At 35.5% G+C, this 14127-nt stretch overlaps 1 protein-coding gene across 20 annotated transcripts in view; it reads left to right on the top strand.

Annotated features, from left to right (window-relative positions):
- LOC129790762 (neurobeachin) overlaps positions 1 to 14127 on the top strand; it is a 165908-nt gene that overhangs the window by 138019 nt on the left and 13762 nt on the right. For 6 of the 20 annotated variants that reach the window (XM_055828452.1, XM_055828458.1, XM_055828457.1 and 3 more), the window contains 10 exons: positions 823 to 1409; positions 1793 to 1983; positions 3261 to 4042; positions 4799 to 5597; positions 5749 to 6062; positions 7931 to 8242; positions 8337 to 8444; positions 8501 to 8669; positions 10094 to 10492; positions 12942 to 13051. In XM_055828452.1, the coding sequence (XP_055684427.1) occupies positions 823 to 1409; positions 1793 to 1983; positions 3261 to 4042; positions 4799 to 5597; positions 5749 to 6062; positions 7931 to 8242; positions 8337 to 8444; positions 8501 to 8669; positions 10094 to 10492; positions 12942 to 13051 (3771 nt within the window). The remainder of the gene's footprint in view (positions 1 to 822; positions 1410 to 1792; positions 1984 to 3260; positions 4043 to 4798; positions 5598 to 5748; positions 6063 to 7930; positions 8243 to 8336; positions 8445 to 8500; positions 8670 to 10093; positions 10493 to 12941; positions 13052 to 14127) is intronic. The other 14 variants (XM_055828454.1, XM_055828459.1, XM_055828453.1 and 11 more) reach the window with 6 other exon arrangements.

The following is a 14127-nucleotide window of genomic DNA, read 5'->3' as shown; positions in this document are numbered from 1 at the left end:
AAGCATTTAATATTGATTGAAAATTTAAAATAAGGATTTTGAGATGAAAATAAAACTAATTAATAAAAGAGATGATTTAATTGAAAAACTACATACATGGGGAATATTTTTTGCGAGAATTGAGTGAGAATTTTTAAAATTAAAAAAAAAGTATTTAAAAACTCTCTTTGACAGATTAAAATGTTTTTAAAAAAAAAAGTATATGGGTAATAAAATTTTATTTTTTTAAACTATTTTAGCTATTTTTAGATTATAAAAAAATTCTATGGCAGTTAGATTTTAGTATGACAATTTTAGTAAACACCTAAAATGTCGTAGAAAAAATAAATGAATTAAAGAATAATTAAAATCACCAAATCGCAGTTTAAATTTGAACAAAAGGTTTTAGGTCAGAGACAATTAAATAATACTTTTACATGGAATTGCTTTCAAGTTCTAAAACAGTTCTTTAAAACTTTAAAGCTCGTGTTCTAACGTTCTTAGTAAATTCTTGAACCTTAGGTTGTGTCGTAGAACCTACAAGGTAGCCAATAATAACGTTTTCTTTACGATTTATTCGATTTGAATTCAAGCCTATTTGAAGGCGGGACTTATCTCTCAAGTAGAATTGAATAGAGTATAGTCCGTTAAAAAAAAAGCTCAGGGTTGATACAATAATGAATTTTCAGATGATAATTTGAGAAGAATTTTGCGCTGTTTGCCTTGGACGTTTGTTGTTTTTTTGATTTTTTTGATCTTCTGATTGTTGCTGTTGTACCTTGCTGCATGCCTCAGAAAAAATGTGGCTGTAGCAGGACAGACCTATACCACGGCTAATGGTAGCTATTTTGCTTCTCATTCCTTACATGGCAGCTCCTGGATCATGTCCTTTTCAATCCATCCCTGTGGATTTATACGCCGGCCAATGTGCAGGCACGGCTGTACTCCTACCTCGCCACGGAGTTCCTCAGTGATACGCAAATCTACAGTAATGTCCGTCGTGTGAGCACAGTCCTGCAGACGGTGCACACCCTCAAGTTCTACTACTGGGTGGTGAATCCACGGGCAAAGAGTGGTATTGTACCGAAGGGTCTCGATGGACCACGACCAGCGCAAAAGGATATTCTCGCCATTCGGGCGTACATTTTGCTCTTCCTCAAGCAACTCATCATGATTGGCAATGGCGTAAAGGAGGATGAACTGCAGAGCATTCTCAACTACTTGACAACCATGCATGAGGATGAGAATTTGCACGATGTCCTGCAAATGCTAATTTCTCTCATGTCTGAACATCCCAGCTCCATGGTGCCTGCCTTTGATGTCAAACACGGCGTACGGACAATCTTCAAGCTTCTCGCTGCTGAAAGTCAATTGATTCGCCTCCAGGCACTCAAACTTCTTGGTTTCTTCCTCTCTCGCAGTACACACAAGTGAGTCTCTTTTTTTTATTATTTTGAGAATTTTTCTCTAATGGGAAATTCTGCACAAGTTCCCCCCCCCTCTCTTGGGGTAGTTCTTTTTTTATGTCGTTGTTTCACAGAATTTCCATTTCATGAAATTCCATTGCTTAAAAATACATCATTTGAAGTATTAATCCCACAACCACTACCCCGCATGTATTGCGGGATGGGACAAAGAATTCAAATTAAAACCTCCTGCATCTCTTGAAATATTTGCAAAAAATATTTCTGTTGAAATTGAGCCAAAAGTAAAGGAGATAGCTGTGAAGAAAGCCATCCATCGTCATGGCTGAAAATGTTACGATGAGTGCATTTAATTTATGAGGATTTTGTGTGCATGTGTACCTTTACAGGAGGAAGTACGATGTGATGTCACCACACAATTTGTACACACTCCTGGCGGAGAGGCTGCTCATGTTTGAGGAGTCACTCTCGTTGCCCACGTATAATGTTCTCTATGAAATAATGACGGAGCACATATCTCAGCAGATCCTCTACTCGAGACATCCGGAGCCGGAAAGTCATTTCCGCCTTGAGAATCCAAGTGAGTGAATTCTTAATATCCCCAACACACCAGCATATAGCATCTCTTTCTCTCTCTCTCTCTCTCCCACCCTTAAGCCCCTTGCATATTCGTTGAATTTTTGTGTCATTTTACATTCTCAGATGGAAGGAGCTGACTTTGCTTATTGATTTCATGTGCAGCAGTGCATTTCAAAAGCTCCTTTCTAAAGGGAAGAGTTTACCGGAAAAACTATGGGGTATTTATATAGAAAAGTTTGCCTGGGATGTCTTATTGTTAGCGGGAAATTGCAGAGGGGATTGTTCATTTCCAGATGCCATTGGGAAAACATTTAAAGTTTGTTGTGAAATTCATTGATTGCGCAAAGGGTTCCAATAGAAAAAGCTTCTTTTTGCAATGAAAACAATTTTCTGAAATTTTTATTATCAATTTTGAGAGCTTTTCGTCTAAATTTGATTTCTCTTTTTCTCCTTTTTTTTCGTATTTTCTCACTTATTTCAACAGATATCTGGTAAGCTTTTAAGAAGGAGTTTTTCTTATTTTTTTAATGCCGAATTAGGGCTAAAAAATTATAGAAAAAAAATGGCAGAAAAGAACCAAAGTTTTCTGGGTTAAGAGGTTAATATTCTTCTTACTCATTGCGACCTAATAAATTCTCATTTTCCACAAACAATCCTTACCATTTCGAGAACACAAGAAATATAATTTTCTTTTCTTTCTTTTCTTTTTTTTTAATTGAGAAAGAAAAAAACGTAAAAAATAACTTCAAAAAGAAATCTTTCTTATGAAAAGTTATATTTATTGTTTCAATTGAAAAAGTTAAAAGTTAGAAATTAAATTTATACAACAAAACATTTCCTGAACCAAGGAATGTGTGGGGTAAAACTTTCATCCCCTAAATCAACTTCCTAAATTATTGTGTGCGAGATTTCGTGTATCTTTGCAAAGAAGAACCCAACCAAAAGTTCCGGGGCGGAAGTTTTCGTGCAAGATCTGTGAGACTATACCTTCAGCCAGATTGTGTATTGTCTCGGGGAAATGTATTATTGTTTGTCGATTGGAATAGAGAGCAATCGATGTTGCGCAAATAGTGGGTAAAGTTGGAGTTTCTTATGCTGCAGGGGATGTTTCGTTTTTTTTTTTTTCATCTCGGTGAATAAACTCTGAATAGAGTGGAAGAGGAAGTTCTTCCGCGAAATGGGAATTAGAGAGAGAGAATTTATGCACCGTAACTCGTGTGGAGAACGTGGATTTTCATTGATAAATCCCCCATTTGTATTTGTGTATGGGAAATGCAGTGATCCTGAAGGTGGTGGCAACACTTATTCGGCAGTCGAAGCAAACGGAGCAATTGCTGGAAGTGAAGAAGCTCTTCCTGTCGGATATGACGCTCCTGTGCAACAATAATCGCGAAAATCGGCGTACGGTACTGCAGATGAGTGTGTGGCAAGAGTGGCTTATCGCGATGGCGTACATCCATCCGAAGAATGGTGAGGAGCAGAAGATCTCCGATATGGTTTACTCGTTGTTCCGTATGCTGCTGCATCATGCGATAAAACATGAATATGGGGGATGGCGTGTGTGGGTGGACACCTTGGCGATTGTGCACTCAAAAGTGTCATATGAAGAGTTTAAGTTGCAATTTGCTCAAATGTATGAGCACTACGAACGTCACCGGACGGACAACATTACGGATCCAGCTCTTCGTCAGGCACGTCCTATCAGTACAATTAGTGGGTGGGAGAGGGAGTCGGATCAGGTGACGGAGGGTGGGGCATCCATTGTGGAGATTGAGGGTGGTAAGGTGTGCCACAAAGTAAGCACAGCGACCGCCACGGAGGAGTGCGATGGGGAGAACAATAAGATGAAATGTGGCTGTGAGGATGAGGAGGTCAAAGTGACCACCACATCCGCCGAATCTGTCCAAACGATATCGCACATCTCCGATGTCTACAGTAAGCAAGTTAGCAGTGAACCCATTTGCAATGGTAATGCCCACGATTCCAGTACCGAAGAGGAGAAATCACCAGCCAAGGAAATCACAAATACATCATCCGGAGGCACGGAAGTGCTTAAACAGGTGAGTTTAGTATTTGAGCTTCTCTTTTAATTTTTTTATACCTTGATCTGCTGCACTTTTTTTTAAAGTTTTATGATAATCTCTGGTTAAAAGCTCCAACGTGAAAATAGATCAGGATTATTTTGTTTTTTTCCTGAGCTTAACACGCGGAGATTTAGTCTTATGCCTGCAAAAAAGCTAAAAACAGATGAAGAAATTTTTAGATATTTTTATTTTCCCAAATTAACGAATAATAATTTACTTTCCTGATTGTAATTGATTTTTTAAAAAAAAAATGAACGTGCCATGAATCGAACCGGAGAAACTTTGATTGAGAGCTTAATGTCTTACTCATTGTGCCAAATGAGAAGAAGAAATGTCTCAAGTTACATTTAATTTTTATAAATACAGCAAAAAGGCACAAGAAAAATCATATTAAATATCAATTTGTTCAAAGATCATAGCTTTCGCTTTAATTTAATTTTAAAATAAAATCTCCATTTTAATCTTCTCGAATATTTTATTTTATTAAAAAACTTTAAATTCAGACAAGTTTTTGTGCAATTTAAATAGCTGTTTATTCTCCATCTCTTAGATTTTCATTCATGAAGCACAGCTCATGCATACAACATATTTATCCTTTTGCATTTTATATCAAATTAATTGCACAAACTATGCAAATTTTGCAAAATATAGCAATGCATGCATCGTTGTGAATCTAAATTTTGTAGGTATCCCCACTCATGCATTTTATATTATCTGACAATATTAATTAAGGTGCTCGAGGTGGATGCAGATGATATCATCATCCCCCCACGGGAGGAGGGTGAAACGAAGGAGGTTGTGGAGAAGATTGTGGAAGAGATCATTGAGAAGTCTGAGAAGTTGCTGAGTGACTGCAAAACCACATCGGATGAGATGATTGTGGAGTCAGCGTCACCCGTGATAAAGGATGAGGAATTGGAATTGGCCGTTAATGAGGTGGTGAAGGGTGTGCGTGAGATTGAGCGCAAAGTTAAGGGTGAGAGTGATGATAGCCATTCAATTAGTCGGAGCAACAATAATTTAGATTTATCCGATGCAACTGCGAAAGATAAGACTGATTTACTCCTGTCAAGTGCAATAATATGTAGTAGTAGTGGCACCGCGACGGCTAATCAGGACAATGAGGTTGTTGGGGCGATTGTTATGGAAATTGTTGAGAGGAGTCTGGATGAGATAACGGGTGTACAGGGGGATGTTGTGCAGAAGGCCACCGAGGTGGTGGACAATGTGCTGCGTGATGCGAGTGTTGTGAGTACAATTAGTTCCAAGCCGCTGGAAGATGCGGCCCGTGAGGAGATTGCCAGTAGCATTGTGGATGAGATGGTGGAAATTTGTCTGGACGATCAAGTGGAAAAACACGCCGCGGATGTGCAAAGTGACAGCGACCGGGGGGAGGTGCAGTCACCCACTGAGAAGATTGATGTGGCGAATGTGGTGGAGAATGGGATACAGACATCAGAAACGAATTCACCGCAAGTCCAAAAGCCCCAGAGTGCATCGACGAGCACCCAAGTGGAGAATAATCACTTTGGTATGTATATGCGTTGCGCTTTATAGCCTACATGTGAAAGCGATTTATATTTTACCCATGAAAAGCTCTCTCTCTCTCGCGCTATGTTGATGGAGAATGGACGAGAGTAATGGAAGAAAATCCGGTCGTTTTCCCATTTTGTATTTTGCAGAACTGAAGAGGTCCAAATCCGGATCAACGCGACCAATGTTTAGCCCCGGACCAACGAGGCCGCCATTTAGAATTCCCGAATTCAAATGGTCCTACATCCACCAACGTCTCCTCTCTGATGTTCTCTTCTCCCTCGAAACGGACATCCAGGTGTGGCGCAGTCATTCCACGAAGAGTGTCCTGGATTTTGTCAATTCCAGCGAGAATGCCATCTTCGTTGTAAATACTGTACATTTGATATCCCAATTGGCCGATAATCTGATTATCGCATGCGGTGGTCTGTTGCCTTTACTTGCAAGTGCTACTTCACCAAATGTGAGTATTAATAATTTACCTACTTTCACCTACTTCACCCTCAATCCCAAAGTGATGCCATTCAATCATTCTATCGACACGTAATTCTCCCCCGAACTAATCAGTCACAATCCTCAAAATTCCCAAAATCAAAATTTATCCGGAAATTCTATCATATTTAAGTGCTTTGTGTATAATGTTGAGTTTATGGGATTTATTTTAGTCATTTATACACACACAGGATCAAAATAAACGTAGAATGATTAATATCGTTTAAATTTTAAATGATATTATTGATTTTTAAGGTGATTTTAGTATTTTATTTATTCAATAATTCAAATAAAATGAAGAGAATGGAAATTTTCACTTATAAAAAAATCGAGAAAAAAACAAGGATTTATAAAAATTTATAGAATATTTCAACAAAATAAATCACAGAAAAAAAATCAAACCTTCGCTGAAAACTTGATTTTTTCGGGGAACCTTTAATTTCAAATTAGAATTATTTCTCTTTAATGCACCCTGTGTTGGTAAATAGTTAGGAAAAAAAACCTAAAAGTGATGTTAGTAATGTAGGGGAACCTGGGGTAAAATGGTGAATTTTTGAGAGATAATTTTTCCTGAGTTCCGTGAAAATATTTGAGTTTTTCCATGACAACTATCGTATAGCAAATTTTCCGGTCAACAACTTTGCCTCAGACGATTTCTCTCTATCTCAACGAGAAAATGCTTTTTCAGGCCATTTTCCAAACCCTTGCAAAGCCTGTTCCAAAAATCCTGGGGTAAAATGGTTAATTGCGTTTTTTTGTTCCCTAATCTTAAATTAATGAAATTATTTTAGAAAGACACTAAAATATCTATTGAGAATGAGAGATTTGTGTACCAGTTAAAATTTTTTTTAATAAAAATAATACAAAAAAATATAAAAAACGTTTAATTTAAAAAATTGCCTGTTTTATTTTTTTAGTTTATAAAAATTTTCAATATTGAGTGATCAAACATCTTAAATTGTATATAATGGTTATACTGATTAAAAAAAAATTTTTTTTTTCAAAAATTTAAAAAGTTATTTTAAGAAAACACCAAAATTCACCATTTTACCCCTAGGGGTACTTTTTACTATCAGTGTTCTACGGGAAAACTCGGAAAATTTTTATGGAAAATTCAGATTAGATTTGTATTTAGCAATAGTTAGGGGAGAGCGGGGTTAAAAAAGTCACTTAAGGGTTTAGAAAAAGCTCAAAATATCATATTTCCCAAACAGATAAAGCGAAATGTAAAGTCCAATTCTTTAGGATATTTCTTGCCCTACAACTCTTTCTAAGATCATTTTGTTCTATCTAGCTAGGAAATATGATATTTTAGGCTTTTTCTAAACCCTTAAGTGACATTATTAGCCCCGCCCTCCCCTACTCTATCTTAAAATGCATTTGTATCAAAAAAATTGCAGAGAATTTCGCCAAAACTGAATTTGTAATTGAGAGGTCAGAATAACTTTGAGGTTCGAAAAATTTATTTTTCAAATAAAAGCCAAAATATTGGATCAATTATCATAAAACTTTCTAGGCTTAGGCAGGGGTATTATGGGCAACTACTGACAAAATTAGACGGATTAGTACCCACTACTTTTTGAGATATTAATTTTCATTTTTTTTACGATTCACTATTTTATCCCAGTTACCCCTATGTATTTATCTGACTGGAAACCATCGCATTTGACACATAATCCTTCCATCATTAATCTTTACACCTTTGTTATGTACAATTTCACACTTTGGTGAAGAGAATTCCTCCCAAAATTGAAGCATTGCATTTCTATGGGGGTGTGCTAAACCACCCACTCAGTGTGAATCATATACATATCTCCCACGAATTCTCTTATCCTGCAGTCTGAACTGGATGTACTGGAACCGACGCAGGGGATGCCACTCGAAGTGGCCGTGTCATTCCTGCAGCGTCTTGTGAATATGGCCGATGTTCTGATATTTGCCAGCTCACTCAATTTTGCTGAGCTGGAGGCGGAGAAGAACATGTCCAGCGGTGGTATCCTCCGGCAGTGCTTGCGCCTGGTGTGCACGTGTGCTGTGCGGAATTGTCTCGAGTGCAAGGAGAGGACTCGATATAACAATGGCACAGTACGAGATGCACCAGGTGCTGCCCATTTGCAAGCACTCATCCGTGGTGCACAAGCTTCTCCCAAGGTAAAATCTCTCTCTCCCCGCGTTTTGTATTCAAATACCCAAATTATATGCAAAATCCCATTCAATGTGGTCCACCCTGTTCATCATATTACAGAACATTGTGGAATCACTGTCGGGGAGCTTGAGTCCCGTTAAAGATCCGGAGAAATTGCTGCAGGATATGGATGTGAATCGCCTGAGAGCAGTCATCTATCGTGATGTGGTAAGCGATGAGACTCAATAATGTAATGTTGTGGCAGAAGCAAAAATTTGTTAAAGAAACGGATGTTCCAGGAGGAGACGAAACAAGCGCAGTTCCTTTCCCTGGCCATTGTGTACTTCATCTCAGTTCTCATGGTGTCCAAGTATCGTGACATACTCGAGCCACCCGTGGAGCCACAACCACCGAGAGCTTCACCTGTAATGCAACGAAATCCCCAAGCACAAGGTAAGCCGAAACACCCCTCAACCAACACGACAAACTCTCAAACCCCATCAGCACAGTGGGACAGACACATTTTTTATGTCCTCATCCTCCAAGTACTATGCTGTTTTTTTTGTCTTACGTTGTTGCCACCCCCCATCACCCTCCTTGTGACACTCCGAGATGAGAGAAATTAATTTAGATGGGCAATTTTTACACCCCATCTTACACTTAGAGAAATTACACGTAATTATTCCCACCCACACCATCCATTTCTTCTTCTCTTTTTTATTTTTTTGTTGCTGTTGTATCCCATGTGGTACCACTGCGGTAGAGGCGACACACTCTGTGCAGAGACAAACAATGAGTTAATTTTTGGGTGGGAGACAACATCTTCCCTCAATTTACTCCCTCATATTTTTTTTAAAATTATTTTTCATATCCCTGTGACATGTTTGTTTTTTCATTGAGTTTAGAATCATTTTTATTTGGTTGTCAGACTCTCTCTGTGGACGCTCTTAAAATTGCAATTTATTCATGGAATTAAAAGAAATCAATTAAGTCTCAATAGTTGCGGATAGATTCCAATGTGAAACACGTAATTTCCTATAAGATTTTCCTGTAAATTTTTCACTCATTCTTGTGAATGTGTATAAGCTGAAAATTCACGAAAAAATAACGAAAAACGTACAAAAAATCTTCACAGATATTCACAAAGATTTATTATAAACTTGCAAAAAAACCGTATAAAAAATTACTTGTTTCATATTAGAATCTAGCCACTACTTTAACATTTTTTTAGTAGTCACTTAAAAAAATATATTTGATAATTTTTTTCACTTTTAAAATTCGTAGAAAAATTAATTTAGTTCTTCTTCTATAGCCTTCAAAACTTTTGATACAAAAGCTTTTTTATGGATTATAAAATAAATTTGAACTATAAATTGATTTTTTTCCTCGGAAAATCAAAGCAGAAAATCCCTCTTAAAATCCACTTTTGTACTTTTGTAGAATGTAAATCATTCAACAACATTGTGAAATTCCATTTAATCCTTTTGCAAAAAGAGCGTCTGCATCAGGGATAAAAATAAAAGTTAAAAACAGAGAGGAGGAAAGGGAACTAATCAGGAAGATAATGTAGTTTATAGTGCGTCACACTGAATCAACTAAAATGTATTACAATGAAAACTTTAAAAAAAATCTCCCCATTAAAACATGTCTCTCTCTCTATCTATACAAAATGCTAACAAATCCTTTTTTACAATTTTCCTCTCTAATTACACGCTGCTTTTTTGTGGATTTGATAAAAAAAAATACATACATATATAACTCCCTGTTGGTTATCCCTTCTATCGCTACTGATCAACACTGTCACTCACAACCATTCTTGCAATTCACCGTGGTATTTGCAAAAAAAAAAAAAAATCGTGTAAATAAAAAATACGTAGAACCGTCCGCTCGACCACTTTTCCCGCAATGGTCACATCACGTTTACCCACAATTCCTCCCTGGTTCGCATCCCAATCACCAATCACTGCCGCCACCGTCACAGAATGCGCAACAGCAGCAGCAGCATCAGATGCAACATCTACCACACCAGACCCAACACAACCATCTCCATCACAATTCCAATTTTGCAAGTAGCGAGATCAATACGAATTACTACCAAACGCGCGATCATACGCTCCTTAATAACACCACAAATGCCTACCTGAGGAGTCGCGTGGGTGGTGCAGTGAGTGGCGGTGGCGGGGGTGGGAGTGGGGCTGGGAATCATGGCAACGGTGCCGGGGTACATCACAAAAATAACACGGTCAATAACAATTATCGCTTTAGGAGTGCTCCAGGTATATACTAAACAAAATGTCTAATTGAATTAGATTTTTTTTTCATTTTTTACATTCCATTAAATTTATGTCTTTTGTCTTGTTTTCTTTGAGATTTCTTTAAAAATACATTTTTTTTTTAAACATGTTGTCGTGTCCCTTTAAAATGTTTGCTAAATGAGGTTTTTGTTTTGTAAAAAAAAATCATTTATCGGGCTTAATTCAGCGACCAAGAAACTCTTGAAATTCGCTTGAAATCTTGAAATTTTAGTACAAAATTCAAAGATTTCAAGGGTTTCTTGGTCGCTGAATTAGACCCATCATTAGTCACTCCTAAATATCGAGAAAATTAAGAGTCTCCTGTTGAGGGAAAATCATTAAAAGAATTTTCAAATTATCTTACATACCCTTTGTGATTCAATTTTTTATTATTTTCAAGCGATCAAATGTTTTTAGAATGATATCAAGTTATTTTATAATTAAAAAATTGTTTTAAATAAATCAAAACATCATTGGAATGAATAAGAGATGTATTTTCTTTATCTAATCAAATGGTGCGCGATTAGATAAATAAAAAATGTGGAATTTGGTTTATTTCGTGTCTTTTATTTCTTCAAATGGACTGAAAAAGGTTCTATCTATACATCAAAACGTCAGAGAATTGAGAATAAAAAACAATAAAAAGCTGAAATTCGGAATTATTTTCAATTTTATGTTTTTTTATGTCCACAACTGTTAAAAGAATAGATTATGTAGTTAAAATTAGTCAGAAAGAATTTTTGAATTTATCTAAATTCTCGTAAAAGATTGTGAATCATTTTCTATTCAGCCTAATGTGATCATAAAAATTCATTTCTTACAACGAAATAACTTATGAAAATTCTCTCGTAAATCCCATATTTAAAATTTTCTTTCTGAACATTTAATTATAAGAGTCTTTGAGAATTCTAAACAAATTCAAAGATGAAGGAATTAAACCAATTAAACTCAAATAAAACTCCAAACTTCTATTCCGGGAAGTATTTTCATAATTAGGTATTATCTTATAAAATAAATGTATTTTTGTGAAGCTTCCTTAAGTAGTTGTGCATAAGTTTTCCTAAAATATGAGAAATCCATCTTAATATTTGAGAAAAGTTAATCAACCTGCACAATAACTCTCAAATTTCTTCATAAAATACATCAAAAGTACTTCGAAAATAGTGGATTAATCTCTGCAGGAGACTCTTGTCTTCCCATTTTATTGATTTTGTTGTTTCTGTGATATGTAATATGTTTCACATGTATACACACTGTGCATTCATTTCCACAATGTCACTGTCTCAAACATACATCATGCTTTCACACCTTAAAATAGAAAATTATTATTCATGTAATGCTACACTCATTGCTCTATATTACGTACTTCCTTATTTAATTGCAAATGAAACACAATATTGTATGCATTAATTGCTTTTACCCAAATGTACTTATACTCAAAGTAATTGACATGGTGTATGTAATTTTGAAATGCATTTACTACCCTTTGCCCACTGAATTACTTCCTAGAGTGTGACCCAATTTGAGGGGAGAGTATGTGTACTACAAGGAGATCCCCAAAAGTATACAGACTTGGGTTAAAAGGGAAATTTTGGGCAACTGAAGATGATTCTTTTTCTTTTAATTGAAATTATTAGGAGCAAAAAAATAAGCTAAAATCTATTCAAATCAGCTTTGCACCTAAGTTCAACCAGGTAGAAAAAAAAAAGCGAAGTTGTAAATAACCAATGAATACACAGTATGACTTTATCAACCAATCAGAGGAAACCTTTAATTCTTCTTCTTATTTACTTATATTTCAACAAGCATCAATTTGAATGATTATTGAATAAAGCTCAACTGGGAGTTTCTAAACAAAATGAAAAAGCCTAAAAGCTCAGGGAATATTTAAAACTCTTTTTTGGGAAATTTTAAGTATTAGGAAAAGAAACAAGAAAATAAATTAAAGCTCTTAAGTTTTCGTTTAAGAACTAAATCTAATATTTTTATTATCTCTTCCCAAAGTCTGCTTACTTTTGTGCATCCTCTCTTGTATGCAATTTTAGGTACCTACCTATAATAAATGTAGTAGATGCATTTACAATAGTATCTTGCACATAGTACAATATTCTTGAGCTATCCATTAATTTCCTCCTCTATATGGCTTTACCACAACAATTTCTGTAAATCGCCTTATGCTATTCTCTCTCTCTCTCTGTCTTCCATCCTTTCTCACGGCATTTTATGCATCCCCATTTAAGTGTTAATTTTCCTCTTTCTTTTTTCCTTTTGATCTTGAATGTTAATACTCGAAACAATGTGTCGTGTTTGCAAGCGCAACAAATAAAATCCTCTTGAATGTTGACAAAACTCTACATTATTTTTTTTTTTAATTTCAATGAATAAACTAACGTGTTTCTGTCTGCCAACCTTTTTTTCCATCTCCTTCCAGGCACGCGAACAATTCAGGATGAGGACTACGAGGTGATTGTTGTAGATGAGAACAATTCATCCGTCCTGGCGGACAATGAGTCGCACTCGAGTGGACCACCATCAATAAAGGTAAGTGTCTGTGGTGATAGAAATTTAATTACAATTAATTTTCTCTGTGTCGCGTGTCACATGCAAGAGTGAACCAATGTGTTTGAGAAAATGAGTTTAAAAAAAAAGCCAAAATCAAGAAAATCCTCCAATAGTGGAGGATTCTTTTCACTTTGTCTATCGTTTTACTAAAATTATTTAAAAAAAATACTACAGAAATTAATTAATATCCTCCTCCTCACTGAATTCACACAAAACACTAAAACACTAACACGTGATTAGAAAATATCACATTCATTATGTTTTTTTTTAATGATTTTTGCATGAGGTTTTTTTCTTGTTCTTGCTGCAAAATTTAAACAAATAAAATTTTATCTGTCGTCTTATGCTTCATATTTAATTTTATCTGTTTCTCTGGGGCACCTGGTGAAAGATCAACAAGTAAATTGTGTGTGTGAAAAATCTTTATTTTACATTTTTGAAGGAAAAAAGCAAAACAATTTAATGTGTTCAACCTCCACGCGGCGTGTGTGCCAAGATAATTGTCTGTGCTCCTGGAAAATATTATTTTTCATGTATAAAAAATCCATTTATGCCATTTTTTTGTCTTCTTTACCTCTGTGATTTCATTTCTTTGGTAATTCTTTCGTTGAACATCAAAAGGAAAATAATGTAAGGAAATAAGAGGATGGGAAGCTTTTTTTGTGAGATATTTTTATGCAAAGGGGCAAAGAGCTCATGAAAAGAAAATTTGCCAATATTGAATTTTTCTTATACCAATTTATTCTTTTTCATTTCCTTATTATTTCATTTTCTAAAAGTTTTATTTTTTATTAATTATGTGAATCAATAATCTCTTATTAACAGAATTGTATAGATTTTTGAACTATATCCACCAATTAGCCCCAGTTATTTGCCCTTTGACATTTTTTATACACTTCTGTAATTTATATTTTTCACCTTGCTTTTCACTTTATGCATTTTCCACTGTTTTTCTCTGTATACGATATTTATATAAAAATTTCTCTTTGTGACTTTTGAACTTCTGTTTTTTCGCTTTTTTTTTCACCTTAACACGGCGTATTGATGCATTATGT

Source organism: Lutzomyia longipalpis, chromosome 2 (genome assembly GCF_024334085.1).
Source record: "Lutzomyia longipalpis isolate SR_M1_2022 chromosome 2, ASM2433408v1".
NCBI lineage: Eukaryota > Metazoa > Arthropoda > Insecta > Diptera > Psychodidae > Lutzomyia > Lutzomyia longipalpis.
Note: the sequence above shows the minus strand (reverse complement) of the source record. Positions and strands in the feature narration are given on the sequence as shown.